This window comes from Equus asinus, chromosome 20 (genome assembly GCF_041296235.1).
Source record: "Equus asinus isolate D_3611 breed Donkey chromosome 20, EquAss-T2T_v2, whole genome shotgun sequence".
NCBI lineage: Eukaryota > Metazoa > Chordata > Mammalia > Perissodactyla > Equidae > Equus > Equus asinus.
In genome coordinates, this window is record NC_091809.1 from 23,512,253 (window position 1) to 23,532,131 (window position 19,879).

Consider the following 19,879-nt stretch of genomic DNA (forward strand, 5'->3'; position numbering starts at 1 on the left):
CTTTTCCTTCTCTGCACCAGGAGGAAGGGGGGATGACCTTACCTCTAGAAACTCTTAATGGGGACGGCAAGGACTTAAGTGTTGTTTATTGTGCTTGTCTGGTAACCTCATGTAGCTGACTCCCCCCCCACCATCAACATCCTCCGGGAAGCACAGGACATCCTGACTTAATCCGGTCTGATTCTTATCTAAAGTTATAGGACCCAATAACAAGACCCCACCTGCAGTGACATCATTTTAGTGACTTGTTTTTACATCTTCTTTCCTTTGTCTTGTAAAGAGATAACTCACATACCTATACCTTAAGTTTAGCTCCAACCCTCAACACAGTGCAGCAGCTCTTCCTGGCCATGGGTCCTGTCGCCATGCTATTCCATACTATTCTCTGAATAAAACAGCACTACTGCTAGACCTTGAGAGTACAAGAAATCCTTCTTTGGACTCCTCTGCTCGCCGAGCCTGCATCAGTCTGTACTTGGGCCATTTGAAACTCAGTCAGTCCTTCCCCCTGCACACCTGGACTCCTGAGTTCACAAAGAGCTGGGTGGAAACAATAGAGGCAGCCCCAGGCCAGGAAAAAGTTCCGTTTCAACGCAAATGTGCCAGCTGAGTCTGGTTCCAGCCCGCAGCCGGCAGCCTAGGCTGGTTTGGCTGAACCCTGCAGCCTCCCTCCTCCTGTCACTCTGTCATGAGGGGGCGGGGCATTTGCGATTGTCCAATGAGGGGAGGCTCTTGGGCAGGAGGGTGGGGCCATGCACTGCACTTCCTGTGAAGGTGGCTTCCGGCTGCTGCGGCGCTGCAGGTGAGCTGTCCTCTGCTGTAAGGGTCCTGGTCGCTGTGCCAGGGCCTCTGTCGCACTGTGACCTGCACTGGCGGTGGGGGTCGTAGGAAGGACTCGGGGGACCCAGGAGCCCTAGGAATGGTGAGAGTGCGGCCCCGGGGCAAGGACACGGCAGGCGGGGCTGGTGGGAAGCGGCGGGGCGGGCCCGGCCTCCCACGGTCCCCTCCGGGCTCTGCGGCCCCGAGTCCTCGGTGGCGCCGCTCGGCCCTCAGGCCCCTCCGGCCGCAGCGTGGGGGCGGGGCCGGCAGCCGGGCCCCGGGCGTCCTGTGGTCCCTGCGCGCGGCGACTTGGGCCGGAGCGTCTCTGGGCCGCTGTGCGCCTGCAGCCCCGCGTGTCCCATACGGTGCGGGGCCCGCGGGAGGGTCCCCAGGACAGTCGGGCCTCGGGCTCCGGGGCCCGTGCGGGGAGGGACTGTGGTCTGTGGGGTCCCCAGGGCCTCCTTTCTCCTCAGGGGGCACCTGTTTTCTCTGAATTTTCCATGTATTCGGGAAGCCGGGTCTCAATTCCACAGTCCTGTCCCCACAGGCTGCTCTTCCTGGGACAGACAGTAAATCCGTAAATTTTCAGATGCCTCCCCGCCCTCCCAAAGCCACTTCCCCTCTTTCATTCACAGGATGCTTGTCAACACTTGGTCCTCCGTGGCGCGTTTCAACCAGACCCAATATGTTAACCGTTTATCATTATCCCCCAGAGCCATGGATGGCTCTATTTTCAAGATTATATTTGTGGATATTTTACATGAGAGGAAAGCAGAGAATAAGCACTGGGAACTACACTGCAAGAAATCCTGGTGCCTCTCCCCCTGGATCATCTGGGCCCAGACAATTTATGACAAGTCCTTTGCGTGGGGGTTCCCCTTGGAAACATGTCCTGGGTGATCTGTCCCATTGGCATTGCCACACACCCCCCGGTTTCTGAACGAGAAAAAATTATTCACTGATTTAAGTATCCGTTTTTCAAGAAGGGTAAATATATTTAATCAGTAGAGCTTGGAAGACACTATAAAATAGTTCCAGACAGGCAACAAAGAGGTGAATTTCAGAAAAAATATAATATTCCTTCATTACGTTCCATTTGTTAAGAATACTTGTTTCACTCTCTCTTCCCTTGAGTGTCTGTCGTTAGTTTCTGAGGTGTGTTCCTTACTTTTGGATGCTTCCAAAGGAAATTCCGGGGCTGAGACACGCAAACCACAAGTGTTCAAGTGTGATTTCTTGTCATGGAAATGATGTCACCACAGGACCAGGAACAGAGTTGTCATCCAGATTCATGCGTCTTTGGCATAAGGGCTATTTTGAGCTGATGATTATTAAAATGCAGCAGACACAGGCAAAGCTCTGAAAACCTAGTAGAAGTTACCCTTTTGTAAGGTCAATTTACATTCTAAGAGAAACGTCCCTTTGTAAGGGTGCCTCCCTCTGTGTGCCAGGAAGGGCAGCATGAGTCTAGATCTCTAGAAACTCTGTATCCGTGGAGAAGGCAAGGAGTTAAATCTGCAGGACAACTTGCCCCTTGTTCACTGTGCTTTTCCTGCTGACCTCCCGTCACTAACCCCATCTTAACAGCAGGATGTTAGAGCTCTTTGTCACAGGAGGCGGCCAGCCAGGAGCCTGTGCGGGAGAGGAAGTTTTGATCTGCCAGTCAGACCTCACCCTGCCAGGTCTTTGCAACCCAGCTGGCCCTCCCTGCTCCCTTAAGCCTCAGCCCATGCTCTGGATGAGGGAGACCGAGTTGAGAGCCTGTCCTCCTGTCTCCTTGCCAATCGATGGCACAGTCAACTGTTTCATCTTTCAAAGCCTGGTGTGCCGTGGTCTCAGCTTCTGTGCGCATCAGGTGGTGAGCCCTCACTCAGTAACAGTAGTAATTCACATTTTTTCTTAAAGGAATATACATTTGTGCTTTTCTAGTTGAAGTGGTAGAAATACCGTATAATTTTTTCCCTTATTTTCTGTGGTAGGACTGCATTTAAGTGATTTTGCTGGATTATTCCAACACTGGGTTTGTGTGATTTAAAATAACAATGATGTTCCAGAGCATCTCCAGTGGGGAGCAGAGGCCCCCAGTCCAAGACCCAAACTAAGGTCCCCTTGAGCCTGCAGAGGGAAGGCCTTGAAGGCCCAGTTGTCCTTCCTGGGGGGCCTCCCCCACAGGTGTACTGCTCACACCCCCATGGAAGGAACATTTATCCTGAGAGGAGCTGCAGAGCCCTGGAAAGCTGGGGGTGCACATGCTCATGGGGTGGAGAGTGATGTCATTTCTGAGGTTGTGGTTGTGGTTCCTTAGGCCTGGACATTTTAGACATTGTTTGAGTTTTGCATCCACACTGTAGGTACACTGAGAGTGTAATCTGTGCACAATGAGAGTGTCTCTGAAGGTCAGGTGTTCCATCCTGTGTACATAAGATTCATGAATTTGGAGTTCATGTGGGTCAGAAGCTTAAACTGAATCTGGCTGAGAGTTTCCTCACTTGTGAGGACGGGAGCCTCGGGGAGGCAGTGCTTCCATGCTCACAGGAGAGGGAGGGTGTGTGGGGCTCCCAGAGTGCATTCCTGTGGCTGCTCAGGGGACCCCACCCTCCTTCACCAGGGCCTGACCCTCTCCAGGGGATCTGTCTCAACTGGGAGAGTGTACACCTCAAGTCTGGGAATATGGTCCCTTTCTGAGTGTGGGTTTCCTTCTGAACTGCAGGCCAGCAGGCTGCTTCTGTGAGCTGATTGGAATATTCCTGTTTCTGTCCTCAGATTCCTTGATCAGTTGAAGATTACAATCCTTTGATTCTAGTCTCTGTTTGCACTTGAGGTTTAAAAATGTAATTTCAGAAATATGGTGTGAGCAAGGCAAAAAATTGGTGGAAACAAACAATTTTTTTCCATTTAGACAGGAGACCCTCCAGATGTGCGATGGGTGTATTTCAGTTCTCAGGTGCATTTTCCATGTTTAGGTCAGTTTTGTGTGTCCTTGTCCCTAGAGAACTGTGACATTTAAAAGGGTGTACTATTCCTGAGACAAATGAATTGCATTTATTTTCTTGTTGTTTGTGTGTGTGTGTGTGAGAGGAAGGTTGTTGCTGAGCTACCGTCTGTGCCCATTTCCTCCATTTTATGTGGGATGCTGTCAGAGCATGGCTTGATGAACAGTGGTAGGTCCACACCTGGGATCCAAACATGCGAACCCCAGGGCACCGAAGCAGAGCAAAGTGAACTTAAGGACTATGCCACCGGGCCAGCCGTGAATTCTGTTTTAATAGCTGTAGGGAAAAGGCAGTTGAATTTCCATTTTCATTGATCTGAGGAATCAGGTTGAAGCTTGTGTAAATCGTTGGAATTCCTAGTTCACTCAGGGCTTCATTGCAAACCCCTAAGGTATTATAATATGCTACTCCTTCCTAAAAATATTCCCGGGGTAAATATAGTGGAGGCAGAAACAAAAATCCCCCTTGTCTTTTTTGTTAGAAAGAGATTGGTAAATTTTTTATGGTTTACAGTTGTATGTCTATTAGTGTTTAAAGGATTGACTCTTGGAATGGTTTCCTATGTAGAAATGTTAAAACTAAAAGTTATTTAAAAATGGTGATCAAACATGGGAAAATATGGCGTATATAAATCTCTCCTTATGTTATTTTATGTTTTTGAGCAAGATGCACCCTGAGCCAGGATCTGTGCCCATCTTCCTCTATTTTATATGTGGGATGCCTGCCTCAGCCTGGCGTGGTAAGAGATGCGTACGTCCAAGACCAGGATCCAAACTGGTGAAGCCCATGCCTCTGAAGCAGAGCACGTGCCCTTAACCACTAGCATTGGGCCAGCCTGTGTCTCCCCTTATTTTAAGTAAATAGTACGTGGGAAGGTTTAAAAAATTCGTAAGAGAGGAAACTGAAGGAGACTCCCTGCCTGCGGTCCTGCCCCACTCTTCTCCTCTGACTCCAGCCTCCCTACATGACCAGTTTTGCTCACTGCTTCACCATCCTGCTAGTGGTTCTTTATATAAAAACAAGCCAGTGTGAATGCCTGTTTTTGTCCCCAAAGTTTGTTCTTGTAATGAATGGGAGGGTTTGGTACTGATGATGTTTGATGACTGAACACTTAAGCCTCGCCCTCCCTTTCCCCTGGACAGGCTGATGAGAAAGCCTGGAGGCTCCTGCACTGTGGGCTGCTGCTTGCTGGGCAGCTCCTCCTGGGCGCTGTGCTGCCCTGTGTTGCACTGTTGACCCCACTAAGCTTGGCTTGTAACTGTGGAGAACTTCAGGTTGTCCATTTTGGGAATTCCTGTCCTCTGAGAGCAGGAGTCTGGGAATCAGGCCCTCCTCAATGTGATCTTCTGTCAGTGTCTTGGGTGGCATGTGTTTGTGTGTTGAGAGTGAAGGTCAGACTGAGGCTGGATTCGCCTTGACATTAGGGGGAGTCTGCGGTTATGAGAATGATTATACCCTGTCACTGAGCTGAGCCCATCCGATGGTCAGTCCTTGAAGAGCAATTATTTCAGACAGAAAGGAGGGCCAGGAACGTGCAGCCAGTAGGAAGCAAGATTCCAGAGGGCTCCCCAGAGCCCCTAAGTCACTCTGCCGCGGCAACAGAGGGTCTATTGCAACAAAGACCCTGACCCTCTGGGTCATAGTGACAACACCACAGTCTGAGTTTGTCAGAGCAAAGGGATTGTTTCAACCCAACTTAAGCCCAGGCACTTGAACTCTATAAAGCAACCAGTTGTCTTGCCCCTTTGTGGGCAAAGAACTCTGGAAATCTCTTGACTCAGAGATCCCCAAAATAAAAGTCAGAGTCACACTTGTATGTACACTAATAGGTCTGCAACACCAGGACACTCGTCACCCACCTTGGGGTTCTGCCACTCCTGATAGTGACCATGGCGCTTCTCAGAGGATCCAGTGTTGTCCTCCCCAGCAAGGCATTCGATGGAAGTTTCCCCTCCCCTGTGGGTCTCAGGCTCCTAGAGCACAGACTGGCTTCCTGAGATCAGTTGAAGTCATGGCACAACTAGTTTATCATAAATGGATGTTGCATTTTCTCAAATCTTATTTTATATTCCTTCCCCCTCCTTTCCTTTCTGATGTTGGTAATTTCTGTCTTCTTTCTTCTCTTTGTTATCTTGACTAGATATTTCTCAATTTTATTGGTCTTGTGAAACAAGCAGCTTTTCCCTTTTCATTTTCTCCATTGATTTCCCACAATGACATTCATTTCATTACTAATTTTTTTTTCTTTGAGGAAGATTAGCCCTGAGCTAACTACTGCCAATCCTCCTCTTTTTGCTGAGGAACACTGGCCCTGAGCTGACATCTGTGCCAATCGTCCTCTACTTTGTGCATGGGACGCCTACCACAGCATGGCACCCGGGATCCCAACCAGTGAACCCTGGGCCACCGAGAAGCATACCGTGCAAACTTAACCACTGCACCACTTGGCCGGCCCCTCTAACTCTTATCATTTCTTTTATTGTGCTTGGTTTGGGTTTAACTTGCTCTTCTTTTTATTCTTTGCTAAGGTACATTCTTGCATTAGTGATTAGCGATCTTTGATTTTTCCAGTGTATTTGTTTGATGGCATAAATTTCCCCCTGGATACTGCTTTCGCTACATCCAAGAACCTTTGCTGTGTTGTGTTTTCAGTTTTTTAACTCAAAATAAGTTTTCATTTTTTTTGAGACTTGTAGTTTGATACTCTGTAGTATTTAGAAATGTAGTTTTGAATCACCACATATGAGGGGGCTTTCCAACTATTGCCGGTATTGCCTCCTAGAGGAATGCCTATGTGGTGTGAGAGCCTATTTTGTATGGATTCTGTTCTTTCAAGTTTGTTAAGGTGTGCTTTATGTCCCAGGGTGTGGTTTGTTCTGGTGAATGTTCCGTGTGAACCTGAGAAGAATGTATATTCTGCTGTTCTGTGAGTATTCCACAGATTACAGTGAAACCCAGCAGTTTCGCAGTGCTGTTCATTGCACCTCTGTCCTTCCTCACTTCCTGCCTACTGAAATGTCTAATTCCTGATGAGGGGGTGTTGACTTCTACAGCTGTGGTACTGGATCTGTCTCTTTCTCCTGCATTCGGTCAGTTCCTCCCTGAGGTATGTTGCCCCTCTGTTGTTAGGCAGGTACACATGCAGCGTTGCTGTGTCTTCTCAGAGAATAGGCCCCTTTATCAGTACCTACTGCCCCTCTATCTCTGCATCTTCCTCAGTTTGAAATCCGCATTGTCTATGATGTCTATTCCTCTGGCAGCTTCCTTTGGATTCATGTTGGCATGGTCTGTTTTTCTCTGTCCCTTTACCCTGCATCTCTCTCTGACTTTATACTTAGAGTGGGTTTCTTGTAAACAAGGTATAATGGTTTTTGTTGTTCTGCTTTTAAAGATTGGCACCTGAGCTAACAAATGTTGCCATCTTTTCTTTTTTTTTTTTCCTGCTTTTTCTCCCCGAATCTCCCCAGTATTTAGTTGTATATTTTAGTTGTGGTCCTTCTAGTTGTACCTGGAACACCGCCTCAATATGGCCTGATGAGCGGTGCCGTGTCCGCGCCCAGGATCCGAACCCCGGCCGCCAAAGCAAAGTGCACGAACTTAACCACTCGGCCACGTGGCCATGCCCCATAATGGTAGTTTTTGAAATCTCTTACTGTGTCTTTCAGTTACAGTGACACCGTTGATGATTAAAGTGGTTATTGATTCAGTTGGATTAATATTTCCGAAAATTTTTACTTTCCCCATTTTTACCCTTGTTTGTTTTTGTCTTTTTGCTACCTTCTTTGGCTAAAATTGAGCATTTACTATAATTCTTTTTTTCCCCTCTCTCAGCATATCAGTTACACACTTTTTAAAAAACACATTTTAGTGGTTCCCCTTAAATTTTCAGCATACATTTACAACTAAGCCACCCCTCTGCCTAGTAACACTGTGCCACTTGACTGTGTACAAGTAGCTCTTACCACACTGTCCCCAATTTTCCTTTCCCTGTGTCTTGTGACATTGCTGTCATTTATTTTACTTCTCCGTAAGCTTCTCATCACCAAATACATTGTTGCTAACATTAGTTTAAACGAAGTGTCATCTGTTGTATTAATTATAAGAAACATAAAAGATATGTCCCATCATTTTTTCTTCTTCTAATTCCCTACCTTTGTCATTTACATTCTTTCTTGTAAACTTTCTAACGATTTGATTCAAAGTATGTGTACTCAGGACTAATTTCCTCAAATTTTGTCTCAGAAAGTCCTTATTTCTTCCTGGTACTGAAGGATAATTTTGCTTGACTGAATTCTGGGAAAGTGGGTTTCATTTTCAACACTTTAAATCTTTCAGTCTCCGCTGTTCTTGTTGCATGGTTTTTGAGAAGAAGTCCAATTTAACTCAAATCTTTCTTTCTGTCGAAGGTGTGTTTCCTCTCTGGCATTCTTCAGTACATTCTCTATCTGTGATTTTTCTCTAGTTTCAGTGTGATACCCTTGGGTGTGCACTTTTGTACTTTATCGTGTTTAGTGTTCTGTGAGCTTCCTGGATGGACAGTGCGCTGGCTATCATTAATTTTACAGTATTTTGGTCATTACTACTTCACGTTTTCCTCTGTCTCTCTCTGCCTTTCTTTTCCTTCAGGTTTTCCCATTATCTGAATTTTCAAACTTACCTTAAAGAGGCTGTCCTAGGCTTCATGGAAATTGGGTTCTTTTTTGTTATTTTTGCCCTTGCTTTAGACTCTGTAAATAGATTTTTTTTTTTTTTTTTTTTGACTACAGGCCTTATTAAGAACAGAACATGTTGGGCATCTTTCAAAATGTCACTTTTTTTTATTTTTCCCAAGTTCAGAGACATCTATTTACCCTATGACTTCAAGGCTTCTCTGGATCTAAGAGGGGTTGTTCATCTCAAATTTGTTCATTTTCTTCTTGTGAGATCAAGAATGACAGCTTCTAAGCTCCTTAGGTGCAGGATCAGAAGTTGGCAGGCCATCATCCAGAGTGGGTGGTCAGGAAACACTTCCTCTTGAAGTTGGAGAAAGGAAATTTTATGTTGTTTTGGAGGAAACCACTGTCAGTCCTTCATGTGTTTTATAATCATGGGCAAATTTGACATCAAACCATTGTGGACTTCAAGGAGCTCCCTTGCAATCTGCAGCTATTTTTTGTGTTCTTTAAAGATTGGCACCTGAGCTAACAACTCTTGCCGATCTTCTTCTTTTTTTTCCCCTGCTTTTTTACCCCAACTCCCCAGTACATAGTTGTATATTGTAGTTGTGAGTGCCTCTGGTTGTGGTATGCTGGACGCTGCCTCAGCATCGCCTAAGGTTCGGTGCCATGTGTGAAGTGGAGTGCGCAAACTGAACCACTCGGCCATGGGGGCCAGACTCAATCTGCAGTTCTTAACCTACCCCCAAGGGGAGCAAAGCTCAGGGTATGCTGTTAGCATGTGACCAGAAAGACCTCTTATGGCACATTATTATCAGAGTATGTTCTAAAAATGGTGAGAAGTAGCTCTGAGGCCCATAAGTATAGTGACCTTCTGGTCTATGTTTTCATGGCTTCTTCCTTGTGCCTGAGCTCTCAGTTCATAATAATTCCAGCCCCATCAAATCATCCACAGTGAGAAAGGTAGAACTGAGTCTGATAGATACGACAAAGTTAAAAGTACTGTTTCACCACAAGACTATTTACATTCAGCAAGCTGCATCTGATTACCTGTAACGGCCTGGAGTAGTTTAGGACAATGTGGGCAGCTGGGCTTGGTCAAAGTTTGATTTTCACAGGCCTCCTGGTCTCTCAGTTTGGTGATGGGACCAGACCAAAAAGCTTCCAGTTGTTCACTCTGTTTCTATTCACTGACACATCCCATAGATTTCACCCTCTGCCTCATGGAGTGCTGTAACTGGTGGGTAATATGGAGGAAGATGAAAGAACTTCTCTTATGAAGAATCATTGGTCCACAAACGATAATATTTGTTTTATTTGTCTAGCATTTCTGTCATTTCCCAACACGTTCTGGAACTTGTTATTAGAGAGAAATAGGATGTAATGTCATCACAGTAAAAGTGTGTAAATATTTCCATGTGTTCATAATATTGTCAAATTGATGAGCATTGTGTACAGAAAAAAGCAAGTTTGTGATGATCACAACATAGAATGAATGTTTGGAGATAACGGAATCCCATGTAACCTTCCTAGAATTGCAGTGTAGATCCCCAGTGCTGTCAGGCTCATGTATCCTACTCTACACACTTTTGTGGTGTTTTAGGACTCAGTGGCAATTGAGGACGTGGCTGTGAACTTCACCCCAGAGGAGTGGGCTTTACTGGATCCTTCACAGAAGAGACTCTACAGAGATGTGATGTGGGAAACCTTCAGGCACCTGGCCTCAGTAGGTAAGAACGAGGACATTCCTTCACTGCATCATTGAGAGAACAAGTGCTGCTTGCCCATCACGAGTGTTCTAGGAGACTGTCCTGGTGGCATGGCGGTTAAGTTCTCACATTCCACTTCAGCGGCCCAGGGTTTGCCAGTTCAGATCCCAGGTGCAGACATAGCACTGCTTGGCAAGCCGTGCTGTGGTAGGTGTTCCACTTACAAAGTAGAGGGAGACGCGCTCAGATGTTAGCTCAGGGCCAGTCTTCCTCAGCAAAAAGAGGAGGATTGATGGCAGATGTTAGCTCAGGGCTAATCTTCCTAAAAAAAAAAAAAAGAGTGTTGTAAAATACAGAAGGTGGAAAGGGGAGGTTGTTCCTAAATAAAGTACAAATGGCCATAGATTATCAAATACTTAGAATCTACTAATTTTTCTTTAAGGTCTAATATTTGAAATAAATGTTCTTTGTCTGCATTTCAGGAATAACATGGGAAGATGATGATGTTAAAGATCAGTGCAGAGAACAGGGGAGAAAAGTAAGGTGAGTCACACAATAGAAAGCTCTGTCTCATGTGAGAATCCTTGTATGTCAAGAAATTGTTTTTTTAAAGAGCAAACAAAGCAATTGCTTTGTTTTGCTTCCAGTTTAGCTATTCTTAGAAATTTTCACCAAGTATACTTTCTGAAGTGTGAGGCAGAGGTTCACTTTTTGCAAAATATTTCACTTAGAAATACTATTAGTGAACCCTGTCTATGAATATCACTCTTTGGATAATAGCAAGGGTGAAGTCCTCTTGCAGAAAATTCAGTATATTTCATTTCAGAGAATTCACAGAAGGAAGAAAACATGAACATTCCCTATAAATCATAATAAACATTAGAAATATAAAATCAATAGAGAAATCACTAACAATCTGCTTCTCATTTGTACAGAAAGCATGTGCTAGGGAGACTCTGTGAAAATGAAGAGGGTAGTCAGTGTGGAGAAAACATCAGCCTTCTTGCAAATCTCAGTCTGAACAAGAAAACTACAGGAGCTAAACCATGGGGATGCAGTGCATGTGAAAGAGTCTTCACACATCATTCATTGCTGAAAACACACATTAGATGTCACACTGAACATAAAACATATGACTATCAAACATATGGAGAGAAGCCACATAAATGTAAGGAATGTGGGAAAGCCTTCACTTACCTCACTTTACTTCAAACACATGAAAGAACTCATACTGGAGAGAAACCCTATGCATGTAAACAATGCAGTAAAGCATTCACTTCTTCCAGTTATCTTAAAATACATGAAAGAATTCATACTGGAGAGAAACCCTATGAATGTGAGAAATGCAGTAAAGCATTCACTTGTTCCAGTTCTCTTCAAATACATAGAAGAATTCATACTGGAGAGAAACCCTATGAATGTAAACAATGCAGTAAAGCATTCACTGCTTCCAGTTCTCTTCGAGTCCATGAAAGAAGTCACAGTGGAGAGAAACCCTACGAATGTAAACAATGTGGTAAAGCGTTCACTTCTACCAGTCATCTTTCAATACATAAAAGAACTCATACTGAAGGGAAACCCTATGAGTGTAAAAAATGCAGTAAAGCATTCTCTTCTTCCTGTTCTCTTCAAAGACATGAAAGAACTCACACTGGAGAGAAACCCTACACATGTCAAAAATGCGGTAAAATGTTCACTTGTTCCAGTTCTCTTAAAATACATGGAAGAATTCATACTGGAGAGAAACCCTATGAATGTAAAAAATGCAGTAAAACGTTCACTTTTTCCAAATCTCTTCGAGTCCATGAAAGAACTCACACTGGAGAGAAACCCTTTGAATGTAAAATATGTGGTAAAGCCTTCAGTTATCCCGCTTCTCTTTCAAAACATGAAAGAACTCACACTGGAGAGAAACCCTATGAATGTAAAAAATGCGGTAAAGCATTCACTTCTTCCATTTATCTTCAAAGACATGAAAGAACTCACACTGGAGAGAAACCATCTGAATGTAAAATATGCAATAAAGTCTTCACTGCTTCCAGTTCTCTTCGGGTCCATGAAAGAAGTCACAGTGGAGAGAAAGCCTCATGAATGTCAGGAAAGTGAGACAGGCTTTACTTCTCATGCAAACTTTTGAGGATATGCACAAATGCACAGGAGAGGATAAACCATGTAGACATAAACAATTTGGGAAAGACTTTTGTCATCCCAGTTCTTCCTGAAGGCATGAAAGGACTCACTTGATAAAAATGTCTTGAATGTAAACAGCATGAGAAAGACATCAATTGGCCTACATCCTTCTATGTGAAACTCCCACCAAAAAGAAATGTAAATGTAAGTCATGTGAGAAAGCTTCATGGAAATTAATTGTATATGACGTTGTGGAAAACTTTCAACATGAAAGAGTTGTTATAAAATAAATAGATTGTATCTATCAAGCCTTTCTTAAAGTGCCACATTGGACTGTGGATTTCTATTAATTACTTCAGAAATGAATATTGAGGTGAGATGATTCTGCTAGTCATCCTTCATAGATAGTAAATAAGATTCATAGGTAGTGCTTTTCCCTTACATCAGTTAATATTTTATCTTTAGTTTTTTAATAATGTTTTAATTCTGTGTTAGGGGGCTATTGGAAAGTGGCGGTTTGTATTTGTTGTGATTTTCTTACTGGCCTTGTATTTACAGTTCCTGCATGTGCCTCATCCATTGTACATATTGTACATGTTTCAGAGAAAGCTCCTTTTTGGGGGTGGTGGGTGGAGGAGCCTGTTTTTATGTTCTGTACTATTAAACAGTTGGGAAAAATTTATGTGTGGCAAGTTTATCCAAGAGTGTACTTCCTGTGAATTCTTATTTTCCTATTTGGGCCTTTGCGGTTCATCCTTCCTTCTGACTGGTATTTGGTGAATAGACTTTGAGTTAAGTAGAGGCCTGTGGCAGGGCAACAAAATCAAGAGCTAGATCTTTAAGAATCCACCCCATTGCTGCCTCCTTGTTGGAATTCCCCAATGGCCTCACTTGCATGAGATCTGGAAGGCAGAAGCACACAAGGCCTTAGGCAGATTTTCGAGCCATCACACACAGAGGGAGACAGTTACATAGGAGCTTCAAGGACACCACCTTCCATCCCTTTTTCTGGATTCTTTTCCCTTCTTGTCAAGAGTATCTTGATAACCAGCAAGAACTAGTTGATTTCCATTTTGTTAGAGATGCATTTTCCACCAGTTTCACATCAAAGATCCATTTGAGTTAGGGTCTTTCTGTAAGGCCTCTTGTGTCCACCAGGAAGCCAATTCAGACTTTTGTGGTGGTAGTGTTCTCTGATTCCCCTTTTCTGTAAGTGATAATTGAATACAGTGTGATGTGTATAGGAAACATCTTTGCTGTTGATAGTGCTAGTGAGCACATTTTCCTGCTTGACCGTGGCATCTCCAATGGGACGTAAAAAGAAGCACCTGCGAGTTTGCTTGTTTGCTTCTGGTGCAGTGGCTGCCTTGACCCAGTTCTTCCGTGTGAGAACAATCACCTTTCTCACGTTGGCAAGACTGTGTGTGTTTCCTGTTACTTGTAGCTTGAATGCATTCCGTCGATGTGTTCTCCGTAACCTTTGAGTGTACGTCAATAAGACTATGTCCATCTGTTTGGGAAATGAGCACTTCTGTAGTTGTTCCATTGATGTATTTTATCAACTGTTCCAGTCCATCCTATGTTAATAAATATTAGTGTGGATTTCATTGTTACAGACTATTAATATCCATTTTTGCTCATGGATTTTCAGACATACTTTACAGTGTTCTTCATTTAATCATTATACAGTTTAAGTCAATTTTATTGTGTGCAGACCAATTCAGGGATTTCTTCCCCAGGCAAACTATTTCTTATTCTTTCACAGTTACAGTTATTGTCATGAAAATAATTCCTCATTCATTTTTAGGCCAACAGTTAACCATCAGGGTGTTTTTCAGTGCCCTCTGCCGGTGACGTGCAGGAATGTGCCTGCAGTCAGATAGGGCTGTCAGGAATTCTAGTAAGAATGACCACAGCCCTAAAGGACCTTGAGGTGTAGCGGTAACAGTGCTCAAAGGACTTCTTACAAGATTCTGGCCTGTGTTTGGGGTTGGACTGCTATTCAAGGAGGCACGTTATTTTCTGTCTTCAGTGATGTGAGGAAGTCAACCTAATTGTATCTTTTGTAAGCTTTTTGCTTTGTGAACCGAATCATTGTTTTCTCAAAGGAAAAAACAATGGAGTGAAGGAAAGTTAAGTTTTAAGAAGTTGCAGTCAGTCATTTTAGTAAGAACAAGGAAAAGAGTCGTTTTTACGATTTGGGCTTTTATCCTTTATCATTTTTCCCTCTATGGTCACAAAATACTGTTAGTTTTGTCTTGGAAACTGTGTACTTTTAATGAACAAGCTGTCGGACACTTTCTCTTCAGCAAGATAAGACTTGGCCTTGCAGTGGATGCAGCCAGCTCCTGGTCCTCTGGAACAGCTTTGCCTTTCCTACTTACAGTCAAAACACCAATGTATTTCCTATGGTGAATTGGACACTGTTTACTATGAAGTACCTCATTTAAATAGATAAATTCTCTTCTTGGTATTCTACATAGCATTTTCAATATGTCCTTTAGACTCAGTTGAGGCCTTTGAGTTTAGGGATATTGTGAGACAATGCAAACCCAGCCGGGTAAATAGGAGCACTGTGCCACTCTGAAGCCTTTCCTTCTCTGAGACTGTGCTCTTGCTGGTACCGTTTCAGCATCCCTCACAAGCCATGCAGTGTGGAGTCCAGGTAGCTGATTACAGGTTTCCTTTCTATATGCTTAGATGTGCAGCACATGATGTGGAAACTTGGGGAGAAGCAGTAACAGCTTCAAGGTTTAAAACAGCAATGGGAATGGAATGTTTTCCCTTTTTTTAGTGTAAACTTATGAATTGGAGGGGTTTCATTCCAATGGACACCACGGGATTGTTCTTTTGAGGTGATGGGTGGTTTTTCATCTTTTGGTGGCAGTATTCCTCTACGTTTGTGAAAACTCATGAGACCACCTGAAGTATTTTATGTATCTTTACATATGTATTATGTATAATTATTAGAAAATTAATAGTATAATTGCTTTCATGTGATAGAAGAATGTCACGGTCTCCTGAACCTGCATTTTAATGGGTTCAGATCTTTCCACCACTGTGGGGTCCTTCTTAGGAAGGTTGCAGGACTGACAACAAGGACTCAGTCCTCAACAGGCCTGTTTTGCAACCCTGTCTTCATTGAGAAAACGTCCCCTAGGGTTGCACCTGCCCTCAGCTCATACTCCTAACAGGAGTGACTCAGACTCTGTCTTTGAGTGTAAATCAGGTTCATTGACAGGTCTTTGGAAATACCATGGTCTAAAACATAAAAGTGTATCCCAAGCGGAAGCTGCCTGGGACATCCTTATTCACGTGCAGCATCATCAGATCTCACTGCCCTCCATACACCATTTCCAGCTCTTCATTTCCCTACTCAAGCGACTCTGTGCCTGCTTACTTGGAAACATCTTTAGAAATCCACACATGTCCCACTCTGTACATTTTCTCAGAGGCAACAGGAGGGGGCTGTGAGCTGAGAGGGTGACAGAACCAGTGGTAGAAACCATGCCATGAGCACATGGAATTGGGAAACAAAAGCTCTGGAATCTTAGAAGTAACATTCCATTAGTGTCCCACTCCCCACAGTCCTTCTCAAAGATGCCTTAGCAGCTTCTCAGTGAGCATCCAAGGATCTCTAAACCCCCATGGTGGACATAAATTATCCAAGGCATTCTTGTTCCAGAACTATTCTCTTCACAGGGTGCTGCACACAATTAGAGAAGCCACTACTGGCAACTGACAGAGTCTTTATGTAAATGGAGGCCCTTCCAGGGCCTGAGTGGATGATGCTCCAAGCCAGCTTTCCATTTGCCTTGGGTCCTGAATGCAGGCCCTCCCATGCTTTCTAGTGAAAAGCCGCCTTATTGAAGAGTTGGGTATTTACAGCATGGAGCCAAACATTGCTCCTCTGGAATATCCCATGAGCAGTCAGGAGTGTTCCGTTCTCTGATGGAATCAATTCTGAGGAGATCATTTCCATTTTAGACACACTGGCCACTTGGAGAGTCACTTAAGAACACATGGGTGACCAGGGTGTTCATAAAGTTTATGGACAGTGTGCACCACCCCACCCGACAGAGTCCACTGCAGAGATGCTGCCTTCTGTTGCTACATCAGACAGGCCATCCTTGATCAGAGAACGGACTGAAGCATCACAGTGATCAAACAGCAGTCCTTTTAGCAGTACAGACTTTCTTGGCCCAGAATCCCAACCCGTCTGTACATTTTTACAGATCCTGGGCCATTACCCATGATCTAGCTGTTGGTCCCACCAATAGCACCAACCCCTTATCCAAGGTTGCCCTCTGTCTTAAAGAATTCTGGGAATATCTTGCCTCGCAGATATCCAACTGCAAATCTGGCCACTCCTTACTCTGCCCATATGAAACCTCAGCCTGCAGAGGCTGATTTTTATTGCTCAGGGTGATAAATTGACTTAAATTTCTGAGACAAATATCAACGCCTCAGACCAGATGGCATTAACCTTGACTTTATGGTCCCACATAATGTGAAACCACTTACAGACCTCTAACTTAAGAGTCTAGGCCAAATTCAAGTGATTTCCCTCCTCTGCCATGGTTAACCCAGTGATGGACCAGTGAACCTGATGTGAAATAGCAAGTCACTGGGAGTATCATCAATGGACACACCTGCCAGGATGAGGAAGAGGTCCATACAGCTGATGGCAAGTAGACTTGGTAGGCCCGTCCCCCCATCCCCGGGGCTCCTTGCTGTGCTCTGACCATGGTAGAGCTTGATATGGACAAATTACTCATGCCATCGTACATTAGCCTGCTGAAGCCAAAATACAAAGACTCGAAAAGATGCTCTAAATTTATTGAAACTATCAGCTCAATTCTGCAAAGAGGAAATACTGGGCTCTCAAATAAGTTCTTCGGTGGACATTTTACCTCTTCTCCCACCGCAGGCTACCCACCTCCTAGAAAGGTCTAGTGGCCTCCTCAGGCCAATTTGCTTTCTTCTCAATGGGCCTTCCTGCTGTTGGAGGCAGTGATTAGACTCAACCCCAGTCTTCAGGGCTCATTGCTTTGCTGTCATCGTCAGGCTCACTGGCACCTGATAGGTAGAGGCCTTTCCCTGCTGGACATTCCTGCCAGAACAGTCACTCCTACAGGTCTCTGGTTTATTGTTAACAGTGCTTCCTGGCCACCACTGTCATATCCCACTGCCAAGTCTTCCCCTCACATCGCCTGTGGTCTGTGTGCTCTGCCTGTGGATACTTCATTTGGGGCACCTCCTTCAAAACCCCTCTGGCTCATCACATACAGATGTGCTGTTTTCCTACCATTTTCACTCACGTGCTCATTGTCATGGGAGTCACTTCCACTGACCTGGGCACACATGACGTCATTCAACAAACATCCTTCCTGCCATTCAAGAAATGTCCCAAACACTGAAAATTTGTGTAGGAGACAGCTCGTGTTTGAGACGTTATCCCTGAAGGAAAACCCCCTGGCATTCGTGGTAGCTGCTGACCAGTTGGCTTTAAAGTATTTATTACCCATCTGGGGAGAGCTCTCTTCCTCTATGGGGCCTGCCTGTGGTATGTGGGTAGGAGAGTGTCACCAATAACACAACTAATGAGACAACAGATTAAAGTAATATCACTTAAATATTTGAACAGGAACCCTACTTACACGTTTCTGCATCCCTCACACATTTGGATGACTCGATTCAAATGGTTTTTTGAGGCTTTGTCATCTCAAACATAATATGTTTGCACTTTTCACATAACTGTTTAATTAATATTGAAATCAAATTTACTTCAATAGTAGCATCAGTCAGTCAACCAACCTCAGGACTGAACAGTAATAAAGACACTGACCTCATTTTGGACATTTGACTCTCAGTTAGCTGTAGACGCCTGCTCACCCTGTTAGGATCACAATGGTAAACAAGTGATGAAGGTTGACATGTGCCCCTTTGCTTTTTGTGTCTGCAGATGGGAGGCTCAGACCTGTAAATCCTGAAGCCTCTAAACCTACACATGTTAAATGGCCAGCCTGTGGTCCTTTGCACAAGCCACATGAACAAGCTTCCCCTCGCCCTACTCTCTGTACAAAGTATTTTGGAGTAATAAACTTTTGTATTAACTTAATGCATGTGGCAACATAGTCCTGACGTCTGGTCTGAAGGTAGAGTATTAATCCTGCCCCCAAAATGGCAGTGATGAAACAGAAGGCAACTCATGGAAAATGTCTTTCTCATAATGCACAGGAGGTCAGTGTAGGCAATTCTTAAAAGATGAGAATAAGAAATCCAAATGCAGAGATCCCTATATGATGTATTTAGATTCACTGGTCAGAAAAGAAAATCTTTGAAACCACCCACATGGCTTTAGCAATAGAATCAGTAAGTGAAAATGGTGTAGTGTCCCAAGGGAAAATACAGAGCAACAGAAGTGAATGGATGATTTGTGTCCTGATTAAAAGAGTGATCGTTCTCTTCTTCACAAGAGAAAACTGACGAACCTGAAAAGCAGCACCTCTTCCTAGACGCATCAGTGACTTGAGATGACATGGCTACCAACACCCCCAAAATGAGAAACAGGTGTAAATAGAGAATTACCGCTTACTGGGAGGAGAAGTGACTGGAGCCAGCCACCTCTAGGAACACAGAAACTTTTAGGGATGAATTTGCCAACATGTGGACTAGTCTGAGAGTCCAAAACATTCGTGCCTCTAGTCTTAGGAAACTCCCCCAAATTCATGATTTTTTCCTGTGCTATAGGGCCCCTTTTGGAAAACAAAGACACTCCTCTAAATACCCCTCTGTTGAACTGTTAGAATCAAAGTAAACAAAGCTGCACCTAAATAAGAAAGGTGTTCCCTTCAAATGTGCTGGCGGAGGAACAACTCATAAAGACTCATGACAAATCATAACATGGTGTCACAAAAAGAAAATGACAATTCTCCAGACACTAAAGAAAATCTCAGAAGGTTGTGATCTATCTGATAGAAAATTCACAATAGCTGTCATGAGGAAACTGAATGAGCTACAAGAAAACTCAGACAGACAGTTCAATGAGCTGAGGAATATAATGATCAGAAGTACTTTACCAAAGAGATTGAAACTCTAAGAGAGGAATCCAACAGAAATCCTGGAGGTGAAGAACTCAACAAATGAGATGAAGAATGCAGGAAAAAGCATTGGAAATGCAGTAGACAATATGGAAGAGAGAATCAGAAAGCTCAAGGGTAGAAATCGAGAAATGATTCGTGTGAAACTGAGAGAGATCTAAGATTTTTTGAAAATAAAGAAACTCTATGAGAACTGACTCCATTAGAAAAGGCAACATAATAGTAATGGGAATTCCAGAAGGAGAAGAGGGGGAGAAGGAAGCCGAGAGCTTATTTAAGGAAAGAATAGCCGAGAACTTCCCAAATCTGGGGAATGAAATAGATATACAATTCCACAAAGCTAAGAGAATCCTTAATTATGTCAATGCGAAAAGACCTTCTCCAAGACACATTCTATTAAAACTGTCAAAAGTCAGTGATAAAGAATTTAAAAGGCAGCCAAGGAAAAAAGCCAGTAACCTACAAAGGTA

At 43.9% G+C, this 19,879-nt stretch overlaps 1 protein-coding gene across 2 annotated transcripts; it reads left to right on the forward strand.

The window, feature by feature from the left end:
• The first annotated feature begins 754 nt into the window (after positions 1–754).
• Positions 755–13,918, forward strand: LOC106828692 (zinc finger protein 709-like). 2 transcript variants are annotated; one of them, XM_070492120.1, is made up of 4 exons: positions 755–802; positions 10,071–10,197; positions 10,659–10,719; positions 11,112–13,918. In XM_070492120.1, the coding sequence occupies exons 2-4, from the start codon at positions 10,164–10,166 to the stop codon at positions 12,265–12,267; spliced, it is 1,251 nt and encodes a 416-aa protein (XP_070348221.1). In that variant the 5' UTR covers positions 755–802; positions 10,071–10,163; the 3' UTR covers positions 12,268–13,918. The 2 variants fall into 2 exon arrangements, with proteins under 2 accessions (XP_070348221.1, XP_070348220.1); XM_070492119.1 differs by having other exon boundaries at positions 777–922; positions 11,112–13,901.
• Positions 13,919–19,879: the final 5,961 nt, after the last annotated feature.